The sequence below is a fragment of the Cryptomeria japonica genome, chromosome 11 (assembly GCF_030272615.1).
Source record: "Cryptomeria japonica chromosome 11, Sugi_1.0, whole genome shotgun sequence".
NCBI lineage: Eukaryota > Viridiplantae > Streptophyta > Pinopsida > Cupressales > Cupressaceae > Cryptomeria > Cryptomeria japonica.
The window spans coordinates 445197030-445219427 of record NC_081415.1 but is presented as its reverse complement, the minus strand read 5'-3'; the positions used below and the strand labels follow the sequence as shown (position 1 = coordinate 445219427).

Genomic DNA, 22398 nt, shown 5'->3' with positions numbered 1-22398 from the left:
TTTCTTTCCCATCTAACATTCTTTACATACCGGATTAGAAGGCTTCACAATTTTAGGAAAATCTCTAACAGCTTGACTAGAACTTATCCTTATCATGTAGTCAAAATTAACATGACACATCCTTCTATGCCACAACTAAATTTCATCTGTCTGAGCAATCAAGCAACTTTTCTCACTGGCATTCAAGTGAAAGATATTACCTATAGTCTTAGTCCCTAATGCAATCTTTGTACTAGAGGCATTTAGAATCTTGCATTTACCATTCTTGAATTGCAAGTCATATCCCTTGTCAACCATCTGTCCAACACTAAAATATTATGCTTCAAACCTTCAAGATATAAGACATCATTAGTATTATGCTTACCATCAAAAGAAATAAAACCTCTACCATGAATTAGACAAGATTTATCATTGCCAAATCTTACTATACCACCATCATACTTCTCCATATTCACAAATTTGCTTTTATCACCTATCATATGATGTGAACAATCATTGTCAATTACCCATTCATCTTTTTCTTAAATCTTAGCAGCCAAAACTTTCTCCTCAACAATGCATCTCATAGAATTCACTGATACCAAATCATCTTCCTTGATAGAAATAATACAAATTCATCTTTTGAATTCCTATTCTTAGACTCTTCATTTATCACACCTTCATCAACAACATAATAACATATCTTCTGGTATCCGTACTTCCGGTTAGGTTTATAGGGCTTATCATACTTATCATGCTTCTCATATCTATCATGCTTATTAGTATATCATATTTATCATGCTTATCATATCTAGACATTCTTTTAGGACACCTAGAAGCAAAATTTCCTATCTTATTACAAGAGAAACATTTCAAAGGTAACTTTCCATCATACTTACCGGCTCCCTTAGGCAAACTCCGAGAAATAAGTGCTTCAAGCTCATCTAACTCTCTTTCTTGTTCTTCCATTTCTCTCATCTCTCTTTCATACTTTGAAAACCTAGATGAACTCTCTCTCGGATCATATTTCTGCTTCCTAGATATAGAGGCTTCAAATGTAGTCTTAGATTTACCATGTGGCTCTCCAAATTCACTCAACTCAAATGCAAAAAGCTTACCAACCAGCACATCTCTTGTCATAGTAGTCACAGTCCAGATCTCATCAATAGAAGCAATTTTAGACTTGTAAGTAGGAGGCAAGTATCTCATCACATTAGCAACAATCTCATCTTCTTCAAGAGTTCCACCGGTACATGTGATGTTCAGAACAAGTTCATTCACTTTAGCCATAAAGAATGTTATGTTCTCATCTTCTCCCATCTTCAATGTCTCATACTTTCTTTTCAAACTCTGCAACTTAGCACCTTTAACTTGTGCATCTCCTTCATACAAGGTCTCTAACTTTTTCCAAATCTCATATGTAGTCTGCAATTCCATCACATTAGTCATCTTTGAATTAGTCATGGCACTCAACAATGCTTCTTTATCTCTTATGTTATGTTTAGCATCCTTGATCTCATCAACACTAACCGGACCATTCTGAGGAACATTGTAGATATTCTTTGTAATCTTCCAATAATCATCTCCAAGGCACTTCAAATGACACTCCATCCGGTCCTTCCATACAGTGTAATTGTTTCCATCAAATCTCAGACTCTCTTTCTTGAAAACATAAGTTGTCATCTCGGATCTCCTCAAGCAGTCAAGCTTCTTCCAGATGATCTAGCTCTGATACCAATTGTTGGCAACAATAATGAAGGAAAAATGAGAGCGGGTGTGAATCCATTTTCACTGGATTAAACAAATTAAGCACAATCTCAGATATGATCAACTGCAGCAAGAATAAAAATAAACACAATAACAACAACACACATAACACCAAGATGTTTTTTTGAAAACCCGGTTAAGGGAAAAACCATGGTGGGAACCTACCCACAATAAAATGATACACTACAGTAGTATGTGTAAATATTACAATGGGGAATGCACATGCATTCAGACACACTTCCTAGAGCTCACTGCTCAAAACACAATGACCTGGAAGGCTACAACCCTCAGGGAAGGTTCACTACCTTACAATAACATTCAGACTACAATCTGGTTTAGATGAACTGAAACATTAGCATCTCCAAATGCCTGATGACAGTTCCAGTTAAGCTCATTTGTCTGCCCTACAACAATCTTTGCTCAACACTACTCACCGAAAGATGAATTCACTTATTCACACATACACCACTCTCTGATAGCAGACACAACTCCCATGCTCAAATTACATGAATATGATGCCTATTTTTACAAATCATCAACCTTGACTACAAGGTTGGCTAAACCCTTAAGACCAAATTACAAAATTGCATCATACGATAAATAAATTAAGCACTGGACCAATACAATGTTATAGACAACATAGCATGGACCCAAATCAAATCCACGAACATGCAACACCACTAGAAATATCGCCAAGATCAACCGCAACACGCTACACCACCCAAAAATGTCACATAACATGAACAATATCACCAGACCCATAAAATCTTCAATAACACGCACAATGATCAATGCAAACCACCAAAACAAATAGGAAACGGTTAGGAAACACCAACAAACACGTTAGAACCATCCGCAATAGCTATACCAACACCACTCAATCAAATCTCCATCGATCAACACACTAATACTCAAGAACACTCAACAACAACAACTCGAACAAAAAAGATAACTTGTGGAGGAGCACCAAATCATGAACTACCTGAATTAAAGATACACATGAACATCTCAAACACTCTCCCAAATCTACAACCAAAGATATGATCATGTCGGAGCACAACAGATCAAATACTAGAACACTACAACACAACCAGCTCAACTTCTATGAAATCACCGGAGCACCAAAACACATGAATATGTTGACATTAATGACAACAACATATCCTAGCAGCAATAATATCCAACAAGGTGAATCACTTTTAGTTTTCCTTGTGTAATATTTTTTCTACCTTGTTGTCTCTATTGTCTGATACATGAGGATACTAGACCGATTAGTCAATCATTGCACGTGAAAACTCTCCTATCTATCCCTACAAGTCAAAAATATGAAATTACATATGGAAACAAGTCATTTTACCAATTTGTGGGATTTTCTATTTGTGGAATGAAAAGATATGCATTTTTTTAGTTCATCGGTTACCCTACCTAGGGTTTGGACCAGTTTGGAAAGAAAATGCTATAACTTGCTGATTACTCAATGAAAATGGATGAAATAAAAATATTGGAAAGTAGATTCAATCCTTTTTCATTCCCAACTGATTCAAGCCTCCATTTAACAAGTACAGACCATACCAAGACAATTTGCAGGCATAAAGCATTAAGAAAGTGCAGAAATAGATGAAATTTTATTGCTTCAACTTCAAAACCAAAAACATCAATCCCTAGATTGTACAATGGAGGCCTATTTATGCCTACAAAATTAATTTATGTCTCCTCAACCGATCCCAACCACCAACTAACAACTTTTAACAAACTTTTGAAAATTTGTCACATGACAAGAAAAATTGTCATGACACAACATTGACAATTTTTGACAATTTTTACATTTTTCAAACAATGGACCCCAAACTTGCACAAAGGGGTCCCAATGAACAATAATGGCCCAAAATGGCCTTATTGACATGAAACAACACAAAAAGAATCAAAATTCCAACTTTGACCATGTTGACCATAAAGATGCTCCTAGGGTGCTCCTGCACCATGAAGGATTGTATCAATTGATTTTAGTAGCAATAAAGTACATTTTGTTTAGTAATTTGTTGTACTTCAGTAGGAACTTGATAATATTTGACAACACTTATTTTCAATAGAAATATGAATCTATTTTAAAAATACTATATCTTTGTTAGCAATTAAGATTCAAAAAGTTCTTTTCAATATGGATATCTCTCGGTGTAGTTTATACAAAATTTTCTTAATATAGGTATGCTAGTTATTGTGGATTTCAGAATTCACAAACATACTCCCTCTTTTTTGTAATATTGTAATGTAAAATTCACCCCCTCCTAGAATCATTGTAAAGATTATAGAGATTATTCGTTGCCATCAATTTCAAGATTGGAGATTATTCACTGTGATGATCAATTTCAAGATATTTTGCCAAAGAGAGTTAAAGTCAAGTGCATGTCAAATGTTGGATTTTTTCTTGATCCATGCCCTCAATTCAATCCTTCACTTTGTTCACAACTACCTTTGATTTCCATCTTCTTGAGTTCAAACATAGGGAAATTATTGTTTAATTAGTTTTTTGTTTTTATATGGAGTAGAAATGATGATGGAAATATTATGTGAGGTCTTACTTTGAGGACTTGGCTACACTTTAGATATATCATGTTTAAAGTGAGTTTATATGTTTTAATTGTAAGCCCTAATGGTGTTCTCACGCATTTTGTTTTAATTGTATTATAGGGGTCAATAAAGCACTTATCAATTTACATGCACTAGTGATGATTTTACATATGTATTTTAATTGTGCATTTGTTCTTCACTTTACAAGGGATTGAGTTCTAAAAACCAGTTTGAAAAAAAAATGGCAGTGCTTCTTCCCACGAAGTCTATTGAGATCAATAGCAACTCCACTTTTTATTCTAACTGTAGCCTATGACTCATGGCAGGTAATTTAAGGAATAGACAAATTGGGCTACATTTATTTCTTTTGCATGTTCATTGTATATTCATAATATGCATAATTCAATATTGTCTATGTGGTTGGTTATTGAAGAAAAGATTAGAAATGCTTTTATTATGTGGTTGCATTGCTTTGTCTAGATTAGAAACATATTGGCAATTGTAGTAGATCTTTGTAGTCAATGACAACTTTGCAAAAACAACATTACAAATTGTCATTCTTGGCAATTGAATGTAATGCAAGGCAAGTCATTTTAGAATTTGAGATTTTTCTAATTTTAAGTTTTATTAAATTTGTGAAATGGTAAAAGTTTAAATTTAAACAATTTAAACTATTAAGAAAAATAGAATTATTATTTGTTATTTTTATGTAGATGATGTATAAAATCATATTAAAAATCAATTCTTAAATAGCATAGGAATTGTTTGAAATTTTAAAAGATTAGAATAGTAAAATGTACTTGTTATCTAATTATTTTGTGTTTATAGGAACTATATAGACAAGATGCTCCATGCATTAGAAGAAGTTTGGTCATAAACATGGGGAGGAATGTTCATTAACTTATGTTATGTGCACTAGCAAACTACTCAATTAATTCTCAAAAGCTAGAGTCCAAGGTGTATAAATCTTCACATGTATTGTGCCTTAAAACATTATTTCATCCAAAATCTTATATTAGCTAAATTACAAGTGGAATAGAGGCTCATAAAACAATAGTATTATGAAATAGGGTAATTTTCATGCTTGAAAGTATGCCTTTTTTTGTACATTTCTGATTGAAAATTTACAATAAAAATAGCAGTTAACTATTTTTTTGTATTGTATTGGAGATATCTAAAATGAGGCATTGAAAATCTAGCTATAATCTTCCTTTTTTTTGTCATTAAAAAATGAATAGTCATGTGGAATCATTAATTTTTCTATTAGAACTCAACAAATTCAAAATGGAAGCCAAGCATGAGGATAGAAGCCTTAGAAACTACCTTCCCTACAAGTTGTACAAGTAGCCAAAATAGAAATAGAACCACCTTATTTTCAAATTCCAACTACAAAAGGCATTTTAAAATTCTTTGTTGTTCTTGGAAAGATTCTTAGGCATTCTAAAGAAAACTATTTTTGTAGTCAGCGAAGCATTAGAAATAGAAAGAATTTTTTTAAATTGTTTTTACTTTGGTCTACTATATCTTATCAAGTTTATTTATAATAATATGATTCCCTAATTCACTATGATATTATTTAGTTTATACATTCACTAATCTCTACATTATATGTCCTTCTCAAGTTAAATATATTGACGCATGTATATATTTTGTTTTTGGAGTAATATTTTAAATATATAGTATCAATATTCAAGTTAAATATATATTTTTAATTAGAATTTAGTTTATTTTTAGAATATAAAGTGATTTGCACATGTTTGTGTATGTTTAATTTAGAATTTGAAACTAATTGCATACAAAAAGAAAAAATAGAATATGAATGTTACTTATATATTAAGAAAAAAAAATATAGAAAAAATTCGTTTATATGTAGATTTTGTTTGTAAATTTATTCTAAAATTAATTGTTGATTCATTTAAAAAAATAGAATTTAGTTTAATTTTAGAAATTGAAATAATTTGGATGTAAAAAGGAAAAATTGATTAGAAATGTTGCTTATATATCTAGATTAGTTTCTACTTTTTCTTTGATTTCACAACTAAAAGATTCTATAAGCTCAATTAAATCTACCAATACCTACATAGTACACAATATAAGTCTTTATTCTTATTTAGCTATTATTCATAGTACTAAAATGGGGACGATGATAAATTCAATAATTCTCAACTTTTTTAAAATATAAGTATGCTAGTTTATAAATACATATGGCTTCGTTAATTCTCTATAATCTTTTAATAGATAAATTATAGATTTTTAATAAATTATATGTAAATAGTGAATTATCTTCTTTCTTTTTTTTATAGAAGGTGACAATTTCTACATAAGGATCATCCCAAAATAAAAAAACATCTACCAAATGAAGTAGCAATAGTAGATTATCTTATTTATAAATAAATATTTTAATTAATACAAAATGTGAATGATGGATTTTCTATTAATTTTAAAGATATGTTTTTATAATTAGACATACATTTCTACCCTTAATCTTTTTACCGTGGGCAGTTTTTTTTCTGAAATTGATTTTACCTTCTATAATTATAAAAACAATTTATTTATTTATTTATTATAAACTCGCTTCCTTTTTAAACTCCCCTGCATCCCAAGATCTAAGGGGTGCCAGGCCATATTTCTGAGACAAGATAGAAGCCTCCAACTAAAATTCAGCTGTGGGAGTTGATAATCCGTCGCCAAATTTGCATTGGTGGTTATCCTAATTTCTGACAACCTATCTTTCAAGCTATAAGGATGGACCCAGTTCAAGGGAGTAGACAATCCACCACCAAAATGATGACTGCAATTCCTACTCTCCTGCTCTGTTTCTTATCACTCAATCATGTTTCTGCCCAAGCTACACAAAAACAAATCAAGGATTTTGAAGTTCATAATAGAGTAGATTGTGACACAGAAACAAATTGCAGTTTGTTCTCTGGGATATGGGTTCATGATCCCTCCTATCCTCTCTATGAGGCTTTAGAATGTCCTTACATTTCGAAAGAGTTCGATTGCAAAGCAAATGGTAGACCAGATTCTGATTATCAGGAGTGGAGATGGCAGCCAAATGGTTGTGATACTCCAAGGTGAAGTCTTTTAAGTGTTTTTGTTCTAATTTACTGAGTCACATTTTGGAAATCCTGTTTCTGTAATGTAATGGTTGGATTCTATTTCAGGTTCAGTGCCAGGGGCTTTCTGGAGAAGCTGAAAGGGAAGAAGTTAACTTTTGTTGGTGACTCCATAACCCAAAACCAGTTTCTGTCTCTGGTTTGCCTCGTCTCTAAAGAGTTTCCAACTACATTCGTTCCGACAAGTTCTAAGAATGATAAATTCATTTCAACTGTAAGAAAGCTGAGGGATGGATTCTGCTTTCTTGCTGATCTTGCAGGAAATTTTAATGGTTAATCATTAACAAATTTGGTTAATTGTTGGCAGGACTATAATGTTTCGATTGAGCTTTATTGGGCTCCATTTTTGGTTGAGCGTGAGGTCAACGATGAGGGTGAGAGAATTCTTCATGTGGATCAGATCCAAAACAACTCAACTCGTTGGAAGATGGCCGATGTCCTCATCTTTGAGTCATCTAAATGGTGGCCAGAGACTTTGGGCTCACAAAGGTATGACAAAATCTTCAAATTGTTTGTATGTCTGATTTCTTATAGCTCTCTCATTCCATGATGTATCATGAAGTATGCTTCAAAATTTGATGGAAAGTATGATTCAAATCGTAAATATAAACAAAATCTTACACAATAGAATCTAGAAATATAACAATAGTCTAAAAATCTAAATCACACCATTATTACCTCTATCTGCATGATCTGCGCTCCATCCATACAGAAAAGATCAAACATAAAACCATCATATTTTCCAACAACTTAACCATCTGATTTACCACCAAAGGCTAATTCCCATTCTACATTTTAATCTTTATGTTAGGACTGTTGCGCCATGAACATAGACCAGTGAACTAAATCTCTGTATACACTTTATGAACAGATGGGACATAGTCATGGAAGGCAAGCAAAAGTACACCGACATGAAGCCACTGGTAGCTTACAAGAAGGCACTGACTACATGGTCACAATGGGTATCTTCAAATCTGGATCCCCAAACTCTGGTCTTCTTTCGCGGCAGCTCATTCGGGCATTACGACAGTCATAAAAGGTAAGAGCAGGGCATATGCTAAAACTTCTAATTTTCCCCCAAAAAAATTCCTTGTTAACCCTAGAATTCACTCCGCCATTTCCATTCCTAATGACATTAAAATGAATTGAACAGATGCGACAGTAAGGAGCCCATTGAAGATCCCTCATACGACCCTCAGCCAACTGCTCATGCGGCCATACTCAAGGAAGTTCTGAGCACCACTGAATTTCCAGTAAAACTCTTCAACATATCCCATAATTCAGCATTTCGCAGAGATGGGCATCCCTCAATCTACACGAATCTTAACGTTAGTGGCCCTGAACACCAGGATTGTACACACTGGTGCTTACCAGGCGTTCCTGATAGCTGGAACCAATTATTGTATGCAACCTTACTCTCGACCTAACCATTACAGCTCACCTCCCATTTATTTAATTTTACTATTTCAATCTGTTCTTCATGGGTGTAATGAAATTCCTCATGAATGTGGGAATAAAAAAGTAAAAGTCTCATTTTTCTGTCTCTGTCACACTGTTCACCATTGGTTCTGTTTGTGTGTCACACTATTCACCACCGTTTCCGTTGCCCCGTTATGTGAGGGCCCACCAAGCTGGGATTGGGTCACATGGAGACATTCATACGTCCGAGGGCTTTTTCTCTGAAATGGTACAATAAAATAATGTACACGCAAGTAACTATGTTACTTGGCGTTTATGTTAGTTAATTCATCGTTTTCGTGAAGGAATGTCTTTATTGCTCAAAAGAAGAAACGTGTTATATGCATGGAATGGGATCTAATTATTCTTTCTTTAGTCTAATGGACAGCATGAGTGGCTGCAATATAAAAAAAATAAAAAATAAAAAATTTGCTGGATTCATCTGACTTTTGTCGTTTTATGCTTATTTGAGTATTTGTTATTGTTATTATTATGTTAATTAAGTGATTTTTTAAATATTTATTTGTAATAATAAATGGTATCAAACTATACATTTGTCATTATTATTATGTTAGTATAGTTTCTTTTTAATATTTGTTGGTAATATGAAAATATGGTATCAAATTATGGAAAAGTACAAATATTTATAGGGGAGAGGGGTCAATAGTTATTTGAGTATCTAACATTATGTTAATAAAGTAACTTTATTTTCTTTTTAATATTTGTTGGTAATTTGGAAAGATGGTATCAAACAATGGAAATGTACAAATATTTTATAGACAAGAGGGGTTAATAGTTATTTGAGTATCTATTATTATGCTAATAAAGTGTTTTTTTTTTTATATTTTTTGAAAATAGGAAAAGATTGTATCAAATGATCCAAAAATGCAAATATTTATACAAGAGGGGTCAATAGTTGTGTAGGCTCGTATTGGTGGTATAGTACTTGTGGTTATAGGGTGGTTATAGGATTTAGTCTTGCAACATATCTATACTATATATTGTCAATAATAATCCACATGTAAATTTTTTTTTAAAAATATGTTGGTGATAAAGGACCCAATACATGAACGTGACATGAACACATGAGAATCTATGAATGTCATCTAAAAAAACATGAATACATTTATTAACAATATACTATATGAAAGTAAACATAATTAGATTCTCAAAATTCACTGTATATGAGGTTATGTTGTGATTTCCTTCCATGTCACATGCATGTGGTAATTTTTTAATTAGAGATAATTGTAATAGTTTATTACATATGAAAATATAAAAGAAATAAACCACATGATTTTATTGATGTAGTGAAACTTGAGAGTAAAACGATTAAAAAATATAGCTACAAAATGGAAAACATTTCAAACCCAAAAAAGCATGTCATCAAGGAAAAGAAGAAATTGTTGAAAAATAAGTAAAAATTCAATACATACTTGCGAAGTAGAAGCCTCATTGCAACATTAATCTTTTAGCTATAATGACCCAAAAAAGTATTTCAAGGAAGAGAAAACAAAAAAATGCTAGGAAAACCATTAAAAAGCCAATGGTTGCTTGTGAAGAAGTGCAACTTCAAGCAAATTAAATAGCGATGTTGAATTTGTGGCGCTTCTTGGCAGCTTAAAGCTATGTAAGAAAAAAAATCTAAAAAATATTGAAATAGAAGGAGACTCACTTAACATGGTCTGAGTTGGAATATCCAACCCAACTTCCAATTCGAAATCTAAAATATGGTTGAATGGTATCTAGGCTTTATTAAAGGAAGTTGGAGACTACTCGATAAAGCATGTTTATCAAGAAGCAAATACAATGGCTGATTTTTTGTCAAATTGTGCTATCGATTAGGTGATAGAATTGGTCATTTCAAATGATATCTCAACTTGGGATGGACTACGTATTGCAGAGACCTTTATGTAGAAAATTATGAGTGCAAGACTAAGAAGATTAAAATATTTAAACTAACAATCAAGCAAACACAAATTAACCAAACACTCAAGATAAGGATGCTAAAAGGAAATTAAGGAAACAAATAATGCAAACAATCACAAGTGCAAACTCAATTTCCTTGATTCGATTGTCCTTTGATTTGATGTGCGCTCACTATGTTGTAGATGCTTGATTGTGCTCCATGATTATGCAAAAATGCAAGATGCTAAGCTAATGGTGGATGCAAATGCTATGCTAAAATGATATGGTTATGCAAAGGGTGGGTGAATTATTCGGCATTACGATAGTATGAAGTCATGAAAGTGGATTGATTGTGAAGGAAAATAAGGAGATTAGACAGGCCATGCTAGGAGAAGAGGAGGCATGAAAATAACACACTTGTCCTTGAGAAGGGTAAGTGTCATGGATCGAAATGACAAGTGTCCTTGAGAAGGGCAAGTGTCATAGATGGAAATGACAAGTGTCCTTGAGAAGGGCAAGTGTCATGTAAAATAATGATAAGTGTCCTTGAGGACACATGCCTATTTGGGAGAGAGACACCCAAATAAAAAGGTTTCATTCCAAATATGAAGATATTTTCAAATATCAAGATAATTAGGATATTTCCCCAAATTTTAGGAAATTTCCCCAAATATTAGGAAATTCAAGATATTTCTATTCCAAATATGAAGATATTTCCAAATATCAAGATAATTAGGATATTTCCCCAAATTTTAGGAAATTTCTCCAAATATTAGGAAATTTAAGATATTTGGAAACGTGCACACATATGGGGAGGGAAAGAAGATAAGGTTGACTAAAACCTATAAAATAATGTGTCCTTGAAGACTTATTCCTATTTGGGAGAGAGACACCCAAATAGGAAGGTTCCATTCCAAATATGAAGATATTTCCAAATATTGGGATATTTAAGATATTTCCCCAAATTTTAAGAAATTTCCCCAAATATTAGGAAAACAAGATATTTGGGAATGTGCACACATATAAAGAGGGAAAGAGGATAAGGTTGACTAAAATTTATGGTTAGTTAATGGGTTAAATTAGACTCAAGATAAGGATGTTAAAAGGAAATTAAAGAAACAAATAATGTAAACAATCACAAGTGCAAACTCAATTTCTTTGATTTGATTGTCATTTGATTTGATGTGTGCTCACTATGTTGTAGATGCTCGATTATGCTCAATGATTATGCAAAAATGCAAGATGCTAAGCTAATGGTGGATGCAAATGTTATGCTAAATTGATATGGTTATGCAAAGGATGAGTGAATATTTCGACATTACGATGGTATGAAATCATGAAAGTGGATGGATTGTAAAGGAAAATGAGGGGATTAAATAGGTCAAGCTATGAGAAGAGGAGGCATGAAAATGAGACACTTGTCGTTGAGAAGGGCAAGTCTCATGGATGGAAATGATAAGTGTCTTTGAGAAGGACAAGTGTCATGGAAAATAATGACAAGTGTCCTTGAGGACACTTGTCTATTTGGGAGAGAGACACCCATATAAGAAGGTTTCATTCCAAATATGAAGATATTTCCAAATATCAAGATAATTAGGATATTTCCCTAATTTTTAGGAAATTTCCCCAAATATTAAGAAATTCAAGATATTTCTATTCCAAATATGAAGATATTTTCAAATATCAAGATAATTGGGACATTTCCCTAAATATTAGGAGATTTAATATATTTCCATTCCAAATATCAAGATAATTAGGACATTTCCCCAAATTTTAGGAAATTCAAGATATTTGGGAATGTGCACACATATGGGGAGAGAAAGAGGATAAGGTTGACTAAAACCTATGGTTAACTAGGTGGGTTAGGTTAGAGGAATAGTTAAATGAGGGTTAGAGAAGGGTTAAAGTTAGGAGATATGTGTGGAAATAGAATTAATTTAAATAATTAATTCCATAATGGGAAAAAGGAAGAAAGGGACAAAAAATAAATTATGCTTTTGATTTATTTAATAGAAGAAGCAGGTGAAATTAATTAATTAGATGATTTATGAAAGGTTGACTAAAAGGGAGAGAAACACCCAAATAAAAGTATTCATTTCCAAATATTAGGATATTTAGGAATGCACACATATGCTAAGGAAAAGAGGATAAGGTTGACTAAAACCTATGGTTAACCAAATGGTGAAGTTAGAGGAAGGGTTAGATGAGGGTTAGAGTTAGGAGACATGTGGGAGAAATATAATTAATTAATTCAATAAGGGATATTTTTTATTTATTTAAGGGGTAAATGCTTTTGACCTGGAGCTATGAACCAATGAGACCACAAACGGGGGACCTCATCCCCACACTTCACTTGTTCAAATCCGCAAGCACAATGGCCCAATAAAGGCACAAGGCCTTGCGAGCACAAAGGCCTAGCGAGATTTGAACCTTGGTGGCCGCTTCACCAATGAAGTGTTTTAACCATGACACTACATGTCCGAAGACTTCAATAAGGGATATTAGAAGGAAAGGACAAAATGAATTAAATAGTCAAATTATGTATTTGATTTATTTAATAGAAGAAGGAAATAAATTTAATTAATTAAATGATTTATGATCATCAAATAATTAATTAAAAGGGGACTCATAGCATAATTAACAAAAATAATTAGCTAGAAGAAGGGAATACTAATTAATTAAACTAGCATACCTATATTTTAAAAAATCTAAGTAAAGCATGTCAAGAGATATCAGGTTTGAAAATATGCAATATTTATATATTCAATGATAAAGTATGGGGTGCAAATATATTCAATGATAGATAATGTGTTTAATTTAATTTTTATTACATTTAAATTATTGATAATCAAAATGAGATACTTTTTAGAGCTATGACAACAACATTTGTAAAATATTATGCAAATTAAACATTTGGAGTCATTTATCAAAATGATATTTTAAAAAGGAATAAAAATTACTTGGTTAATCATTCATGTAGTAGTAATAATTGTTAAACAACATCTATACTATATTATAAGCTTTGAATTTTCTCTTAGATACAATGTGTAAATAGTTTTTTAAAATTTGTAGGAAATTTTCATTTTGTTAACCATTTATGCATTGGTAATATCTCTTCATTTTCAATATCGTCAAGAAGAGCTTGAACTTTGATTGTTGCATTGGACTTCACGACATATAATGTAGGTATCCCATAGTGTCCATGTAACAACCTAAATGATGGCATGACCTGATGCACTATGAATCTAATTGAATAATTAAATTGAAGAGTAGCAAGCAACCATTGTTCAAGTGGTCTTGGGTGATAACTTATCTGTGATTGTCATTTAAGAAATATCATGAACTTCATATTGAGTTATTCAGATAGGTTGTGTTTTTCTATTGTCATTGTTGGCCTAATAGTGACCTTCTAGATACATCTAGCAAGGTAAAGGTCTTGAAGCCCATGGTATTGAGAATTAACCAATCACATAAATCTATAATGTCAATTTGTAGATTATAAAATTTTACATCTAAGCTCTTTTTGACCTTGGAACCATAGAGGAAGTTAAAGTATAAAGCATAATTTTTAAAATTTCTTTGACTATTCTTTGGTCCATTTTTGTCAATTCTATTGACCATTTTTTGTCTCAACCAGTAGCAAACACTTAATTCCTCTATACGAAGGATGACATTGAATAGAAGATGGTAGTGGTACTTTGTCAACCAATTGGACACCCATGCATGTGCATTACATGACATCTTGGTCACCTAGATGGAAATTATTTTTAGCTTTTGAATCAATATTGAATAGTAGAAGATAAATATTTTAAACTTAAAGGCAATATATGTTAAGATAAGTTAACTAGATACATTTATAGATTTTTTTCATCATTTGAAGTAAATGTATGCAGTTAAATAGGAAATAGAATAGAGCAACATATATGTAGCATTTCTCTTTATCATAACAAAAAAAAATGATGCAAGGTTACATGAAGTATATTTAGAAAATGCTACATATTTGGAAATCTTTTTAGCTTTTAAATGAATATTGAATAGTAGAAGATAAATATTTTAAGCTAAAAGACAATATATGTTAAGGTGAGTTAATTAGATAATTTTATAGAAATTTTCACTTGAAGTAAATGTATGCAATTAAAGAGGAAATAGAATAGAACAACATATATGTTGCATTTACTTTATCATAACCAAAAAAAATGATGCAAGGTTACATGAATTTTATTTAGAAAAATATATTACATTAATTTTTTTAGATTTTTGAATTGTCATTTATTTATACATAATGCAATGGATGATTTTTTTTATATATAGTATTTTAAGAAAGTACTATTAGGTGTTATTTTTTCATAACAATCATATGTGAATGTCGGCATTGTTCTTAAACCTTCTAGAGACTTTACATGAGATATTGCAACAAATGTCAATCTTGTTTCTCTTGGTCCTATATCAACTGTAGCTTTTAAAGAGTCAATCCTTGAGAATTATGTATTGTCAATGCCTATGGTTTTCCCCTTTGCATTGTTGTTATTGGAGTTGTATTTGGATGGTTATCTTCAAATGATATTCCTGAATAATTGTCAAGCTCAACCGTCACATATGTTGGTGGTTCAAGTGGGGAACTTCCTAGTTTGTAGACAATATTTCGAATATATTTGAGAGATCCATTAACAAGTCTTTCTTTTATCCAAATATTTGAAGTCAACATGACCCTTGAATTCTTATCGATCAATATCTCTAGATCAAGTTCATCACTTGAGAAATATTCTACTCGATATGCACTTGCTACTTTTGTTGCAACACTACATACAACTAGATCCTTCAATAAATATAACATTTTTTTATTATGATTATGAATATTTTCATTTGTGAAGAACAAATGGATAGTATTGTTAAACTCAAAATTACTTACAACATCCATGCTAAAAGAGGTTTTTTCATAAGCAACCTCCAATCATCAATGTTTGGGTTTGCATCTCTTAGATTTGTCAAAAGTTGACGAAATCTTTGTTGTTGTATGATTTCTCCATCTTGTCTAAAAAAATTATCTAATGTAATCACAATTTTGAATTCCTCTCATAGTAACTTTGCATGTCTATTGTTGTCATATGCCGGTCTATTATTGACTAGAGGCAACTGACCCAAATCCTCCAAGCAAAATCATAGATATTCCTGAAAGATAATTGACAAAAAATATTTTTAAAACTACATAGTAATATTATAGAAGTTTCATAGATATGAATTATATTAGATATTATATAAAATAGTTCTTTTCATTAATCATAATGAAAAGTGTACCTGCAAAGCTTTTATGTGCATTTTGTGGGAAGGCTTGTCGAAGTTGAGAATCTATGTTTTCCAACATGTTTTGACCAATGAAACTCATAAATCATCAATCAAAATATATTTGATATGTGTGTAGACGTATAAATCTGACCACTTTCTTAAATAAATATTTAATATTTATTTTAACCCTATCCCCTTATTAATTATATCTTATTTAATTAATTTCTTCATTTTCATCTACTTGATTAAATAAATTATTCAATTTATTTAATTAAATTCACCTAAACCTTTTTTAGCCTTTAATTAAATAAATCACTTTATTTAATTAATTCCCCTTTCTTCCTTTTAATTAAATTTACATTTATTTAAATCCCCCCACTTGTATTTATGCAAGTTGCATCTATTTTGGTTAAAACAAAGCAATTTTATTTTAATTAAAATCCTAAATCCCCCCACTTGCAATTTCCTACATCTCCCACTTGCCTCCTAAACCTCTTCTAGAGCCTTCTAGATTCTTCTAAACTATCTTAATTGGCCTAATCAACTCCTAATCATGTCCTTTCCCTAAATTTGAGGAAGTCGCTTCTCAAATTTGGAGGAAAGTCTTCTAAATGCATTTGAGGCTATATTTCTTCAACAAGATAACTTGTTGAGTTCCCCCAAATTTGGAAGCACTCTTACAAATTTGTCCCCAAAGTCTTCCAAACCATTAATGGTTAAATCAACCTTCCCCTCATGGTTAGAGACTTTCTCTCTAACTTAACCCTCATCTAACCCAAGGGTCTTATCAAGCACCCATGGCTTTAACCTATATTATCCTATTAACCCTTGCACAAGAGTTTACCCCTTGGGTAAAATCTTTATCCAATGGATGACCCTAACCTAACCATAACCTTACCTCCTAAGGTAACCTTCATGTCTTCTCAGGCATTTAATGCCTCTTTCATCTCCTCTCAAGCCACCTCTTGTTGACAATTGTCACTATTTCATTGGTAAAAATTGTAAACATGGATTGATTAACTTTCAAGCCTAGCCCTTGTTGAGATTATTCAATCTTAACCATCCATTGCCCTATTTTCCCTATAAATAGAGCTCTCATTCTTCATTATCCAAGATCCAAGTTTCATGCATCTACATTATAGTCTAATTTACTAAGCATTTTAGCCTCTCTTTGTTAGAATATCATCATAACATTTAAAATCATTTCATTTCATATCATACAATATTCATGCTAGTATATCATGTTAGGATAATTTGTTAATCTCTTTATCATATCACTATCTCAATCTTATCTTAAGCATCATAGTTTTTAACATATCATATAGATCTTAGAATGCATTCATGCATATAGATCACAATATCACGTGTTCTTGGAGTTGTCATTACTAAGTCATTTTCTCAATGATCTGAGAGAAAAACATTGGCTTTAGGGATCTTGTGAGATAGAGAACAATGGGACACCCCTTGGGAAGTTAAACTAGTTTAAATTAGTTTATACTTGTAATAAGAGTCTCATTGGTATGTAGGTCATTTGATCTCGATTTGTTCATTTTGATCACCACATTTTCCCGCATACATCTTCGGCGCCCACCGTGGGGCACGTCCCCAAAAATGACATCATTTTTTGTGCAGGTTGAACACAAAGATCACGTCAAAATATCAGAAGAGTGCATTAGATAGTTCTTTTAGTGCATCCATAGCTTATCCTAGCGCTTGCATGGCACATATTAATGCATAGAAACCATCTTTCAGCGGATTTGATCTTCTTTTTAGCGCATATCCCTCTTTGTTATTTCAGCGCATAGGAGCGCCAGACTAGCACATCCATGCCTTAGAATAGTGCATCTGCCTGATTTTCTAGCACTTAAGAATCATTTCTTAGCGCATATGTTCCACAGTTTAGTGCATAGAGTTGACAGAGGCAAAATTTTGTAATAGAGCTAAAAAAATTAGGCTTGTGGAAGGACAACATATATGGAATATAACATTTAAGTATAAAATCTCTTTCTTATGCTTTAAGTTATATTCCATATATATTGTTAGGATGTTTGAGAGGGGTTTCAGACCTCTAGGAGTTATAATGCAAAATCTAGTTTTTGGAAGATCCTCCAAATCTCAGACAATCAAATTTCAAGGCATTTCAGGATCAAGAGTGAAAAATTTGTAACTAAGATCAGAATTTAGGCTTGTGAAGCCCACCATCAGGATTTGATTTTTTGCTAACTGACTGTTTGCATGTTCTAACAAGTTTTGTGCAGGAACAAAAGGAATTAGTTTTGTTTTCTTTGCTTTCTTTCAAAGTTAGTAAAAAGAACTTACCTATCTTTTTCTTGCAAAAGTTTAAAATGAATCTCACCTTTTCTTTTGAGGCTTAAAATAAACTTCATGCTTTCCTTTTGGTGCTTAAAACAAAACTTAATCTTTTCTTTATTGCATGGATAAAAAGGACAACAAACTCAAATCTTTCTTGTATGAAAGTTAGGAATCACATTCCTTTGGGCTCTAAAAAGAACAAAACAAACTTTCCAATTTTTGCACAAAGTTAAAATTGAACATCACCTTCCTTTGGTGCTTATTAAAACGAACTTCACCTTTGTTTTGGAAGCTTAAAAATAACCTTCACTTTACCATTTCAAAAGCTTTCAAAATTAAGATCGTTGTTGTTTAAATTGGCAATTCATTTTGTTGACAAGGGTTTACTTTTAAAAGTTCAGTGTTTTACTACCTTCACACATTTCTATCTTGGGTTAAAAAGAACCACGTGTCTTTTTGGAGAAAAATCTCCAAGATAGATTTTTAGAAAACAACTGTAATATTGGATAAAAAGAAAGTATGTATTTCATGTCTTGAAAGCGGTAGGCATATGCTCTCCCCTTAATTGGGTGACCAAAAAACCAAACCACTCTTTTATGATTTCTTTTAATTTCAAGAAAATAAATCCTCTAGAGGGACTGCCTTCCCGAAGCCTCAAAAAGGCTAGTGAGAAGGGTATGACCCAAGTGGGAAACGGTTTTATCACCAAGTATTCCAACCCACTATAATCAAATGTGGAGGCTGATGAAAATCCCCTCCAACGGTTTTACTCAATGATTAGCCTTCCCCAGTATCTTTAAGATATGTAAAGCCTTTTTTCTAAAGTTTGGGAAGCCTCCTGAGGGATTTTATCACTAAAGACCTAACGGAAGCCTGATTATGAACCTTAGCATTAGAAACTTTGAGCTGAGTTAGTTGCCAAACATTGGCAATATCATAGTGCAAGGGTGGGGAAGAATCCTCCCCCAAGATTACTCACCATATATGTCCCAAGATCATTACCCAATTGTGAAGCAATTCACTTTGGGTTAATTTCTGGAAAAAGGCAAAAAAACGGGCACCCTCTAGGGGGTGACAAGGCTGTTTGAGATGACGGAGTATCGATACTAGTGGGCTATGATATTGTTGATGACCTTTGAATAAAGAGTCTACTTGATATGTCTTCTTTGTAATCCAAACCAGTGAAAACATCGGGGATTTGAAAACATCCTCACAAGAACATACATTATTTGTTAGTATAGGCAGATTTTTACTGCTATTGTCTACTGTGTTTTCAAGTCATTTTTCAGAAAATCATCCATCAAGAACAATAAATCATTTCTCAAAATATCAACAAAATCATCAAAATGGAGAAATCAGGACAGTTAGTGCATCAGAGCATCAACCTAGCACATCGCAACCATAAGATAGCACGTTCAACCAAAACTTAGCGCTTTCACAACTCAAATTAGCACGTGATCAGTATAATATTGGTAAAAATCAGATAGCATTTGCAAACATCATTTTAGCACATTAGAGCATCAACCTAGCGCATCTCAACCATAAGATAGCTCATACAGATCAAATATTAGCGCTTCTAAAGGACATACTAGCGCATAACATATTCAACTTTTGTGTTATCATACAGTAAGAAATAGTGCATTTGAGGGACACCATAGCACATATGGAAAGTTTCGTAGCGCTTTGGGGTCGTCTTTTAGTGCATCAGGGTTCTGCTTTAAACTGGCAAAAAATAGAGAGTAATCCATCAACCTTTTGAAAATTGTATCAACAGTTTTGGATATGCTTTTAGGTCTTTTGACAAATCCAACATAGATAGGAAAAATTTGTAGCAAACAAAGAGATCATAAGTGAGAGAAATTTCCAAATCCAACTAAGCACCCTTGGAAGGGGTATCAAATCAACTATCTTAAAGATAAAATTTCATCCAACAAAAATTAAAGAGTATCAGAATAGATTGATCAAAGGTTCCACCATCCAATGAATCTTATCAAAACAATGCACAATTAGGTTCTCAAGTTGCCAAATTAAGTTTCTATATCGTGAAACTTGACTCATATCATTTGGCACACTTTGTTGTGGGGGCGAATTGAACTAAACCTCTACTTGACAAGTACGCTTGAGTATCCAAAACAAAGTATCCATATCAACCATCAACATCAACTTTTGATTATTTGTATGACCATTCATCATCAAACTGAGAAAAAGGAAACTCGGTCAAAGGAAATGAGTCCTAACATAAATCAAGATCACAATATCATGACTTTCCAATGTGATCCCATCTTCGATCAAGATCCCACCTGTCAAGAATCTTATGATGATCCCCTAATATTTTGATATTCTATCCACGATGATCCCCTTCCATATCAAGAGCAGAGTCCCAAACATCCACCCCCTAAGAAAGAGCATGATATCCCTTCCATATCCTCCATTGATCTAATTGAAAATCAAGAAAAAAGCACAAATGATCCTATTCCAAGTCTAGATCAAGGTATCCCTTCATCATCCAAATCTATTTTATTTCCTTTCATTTCAAAGTCAAAGCCTTCCTTCCTTCTATCCATCTTAGGACCTTACATCGACCCATCCAAAATACCTCCATATCATTCCTACCCATCCATGAATCCCATTCCTTTTGGAAGAAATTGGGATGTCAAGAATAAAATGCATAAGTCTAAATATCCACATGCATCCAAAGATCTACATGTTCAATCGAAAAGACATGTCAAATCAAAGAAAAATCTGATCCAAAATCAAAAAGCAATATCCAAAAGGCTATAAAAACCTTTTAAGTAAAAAGAAAAATCAAAATTAGTGTGGATGCCCATAAAAGAATTACAATCCAAAGAACAATCAAAATTGGCATCTAGACTTGTTCCAAAAGCTTCCTTCAACCATATATCTAAACATCTCCCACTTCCCAAATCTATTCTTCCATCATTTCCTCTATCTATTTTGGGTCCTTATGTCCCAAAATTCAATTTTCCTCCATCACTTCTCAAGTTGTGTACCAATGCTCATCTTGAATACATTTCCATCTATCTTTGTAAAAATATTCAAACATCCTATCTATTATCCAACACCTCTTTTCCATTCTTCCATCCCTTTCATTCAATCATTTGCATAAATCATTCATCTATAAAATAGTCATTGGTGTCATTTTGTCACATCCTTGCCCATGCTCAAATCTCATGTTTAGTCCTTTTCCTAGATATCTATTCATGAAACACTTCAGAATTTGAGGTTGTTCCTCTTTAACATTTTCTTTTGGTTGGGATACACACTCAATCTAGAAAAGAACCACTTATCGTATCTTGGTACAAACATCTTTTGATTACTATATCTCATACACTTAATCAATTGCTCTAAATCATTGTGATTTCTTAGTCGAAGACATGGCTAGTGAAAAATCTAAAATCTTTCTTTAGCACCACTATAATTATCAGACGCATGTAAGTTTCATCACTTACAATCCAATGTAAGAAAAATAAAGAGAAAAAAGACAATATCAAAAGATCAAAATCATGATCAAGAAAAGAAATATCAAGAAAAAAAAGGCAATGAAATGCAATATCAAAATGCTTGGCTATGGGAACATGCAAGTAACTCCATCGGGGCTATGGACACCTAGCTGGCAATGGAGCAATATTTGTGAGATTACAATGATAACCTCGTCAGGGCTATGGATGCTCGCTGGCAGCGAGGCTCTATCTAGGATTCTTTTGAAGTCAAGGTAACTCATGTAGCTAGCCACGTTGGATTCTGAATATTACAATGATCATATGAGCCGAAATGAACCCACTTGCACACACATGGGTAATCATAGACTAAATACCCTAATCCAATTTGAGATTCTTCTTCCCTTTTGAGTATGATTCCTAGTCGCTAGATATGTTTGGCTGAATTTTCTGGAGGTTCTCGGTGTGGGTTGGGTCTCTATCTTTGAAAAGTTCGGGAACACTTATTTGGGTGGTGCTAGATGTTGTGACAATATTACATATTG

The 22398-nt window shown here is 32.6% G+C and overlaps 1 protein-coding gene across 1 annotated transcript; it reads left to right on the top strand.

Annotated features, from left to right (window-relative positions):
- The first annotated feature begins 6919 nt into the window (after positions 1-6919).
- LOC131041434 (protein trichome birefringence-like 36) lies at positions 6920-9328 on the top strand. The gene is made up of 5 exons (XM_057974538.2): positions 6920-7391; positions 7482-7647; positions 7741-7922; positions 8305-8472; positions 8587-9328. Exons 1-5 carry the CDS (start codon positions 7060-7062, stop codon positions 8858-8860), a joined length of 1122 nt encoding a protein of 373 aa, XP_057830521.1. The 5' UTR covers positions 6920-7059; the 3' UTR covers positions 8861-9328.
- The last annotated feature ends 13070 nt before the right edge of the window (positions 9329-22398 follow it).

Bases quoted from the DNA above. Each gene is read 5' to 3' on its own strand.
- LOC131041434 (XM_057974538.2), top strand. From the start codon at position 7,060: ATGGACCCAGTTCAAGGGAGTAGACAATCCACCACCAAAATGATGACT. The intron at 7,648-7,740 runs GTAAGAAAGCTG...AATTGTTGGCAG, and splicing joins ATGATAAATTCATTTCAACT to GACTATAATGTTTCGATTGA. The intron at 7,923-8,304 runs GTATGACAAAAT...CTTTATGAACAG, and splicing joins GAGACTTTGGGCTCACAAAG to ATGGGACATAGTCATGGAAG.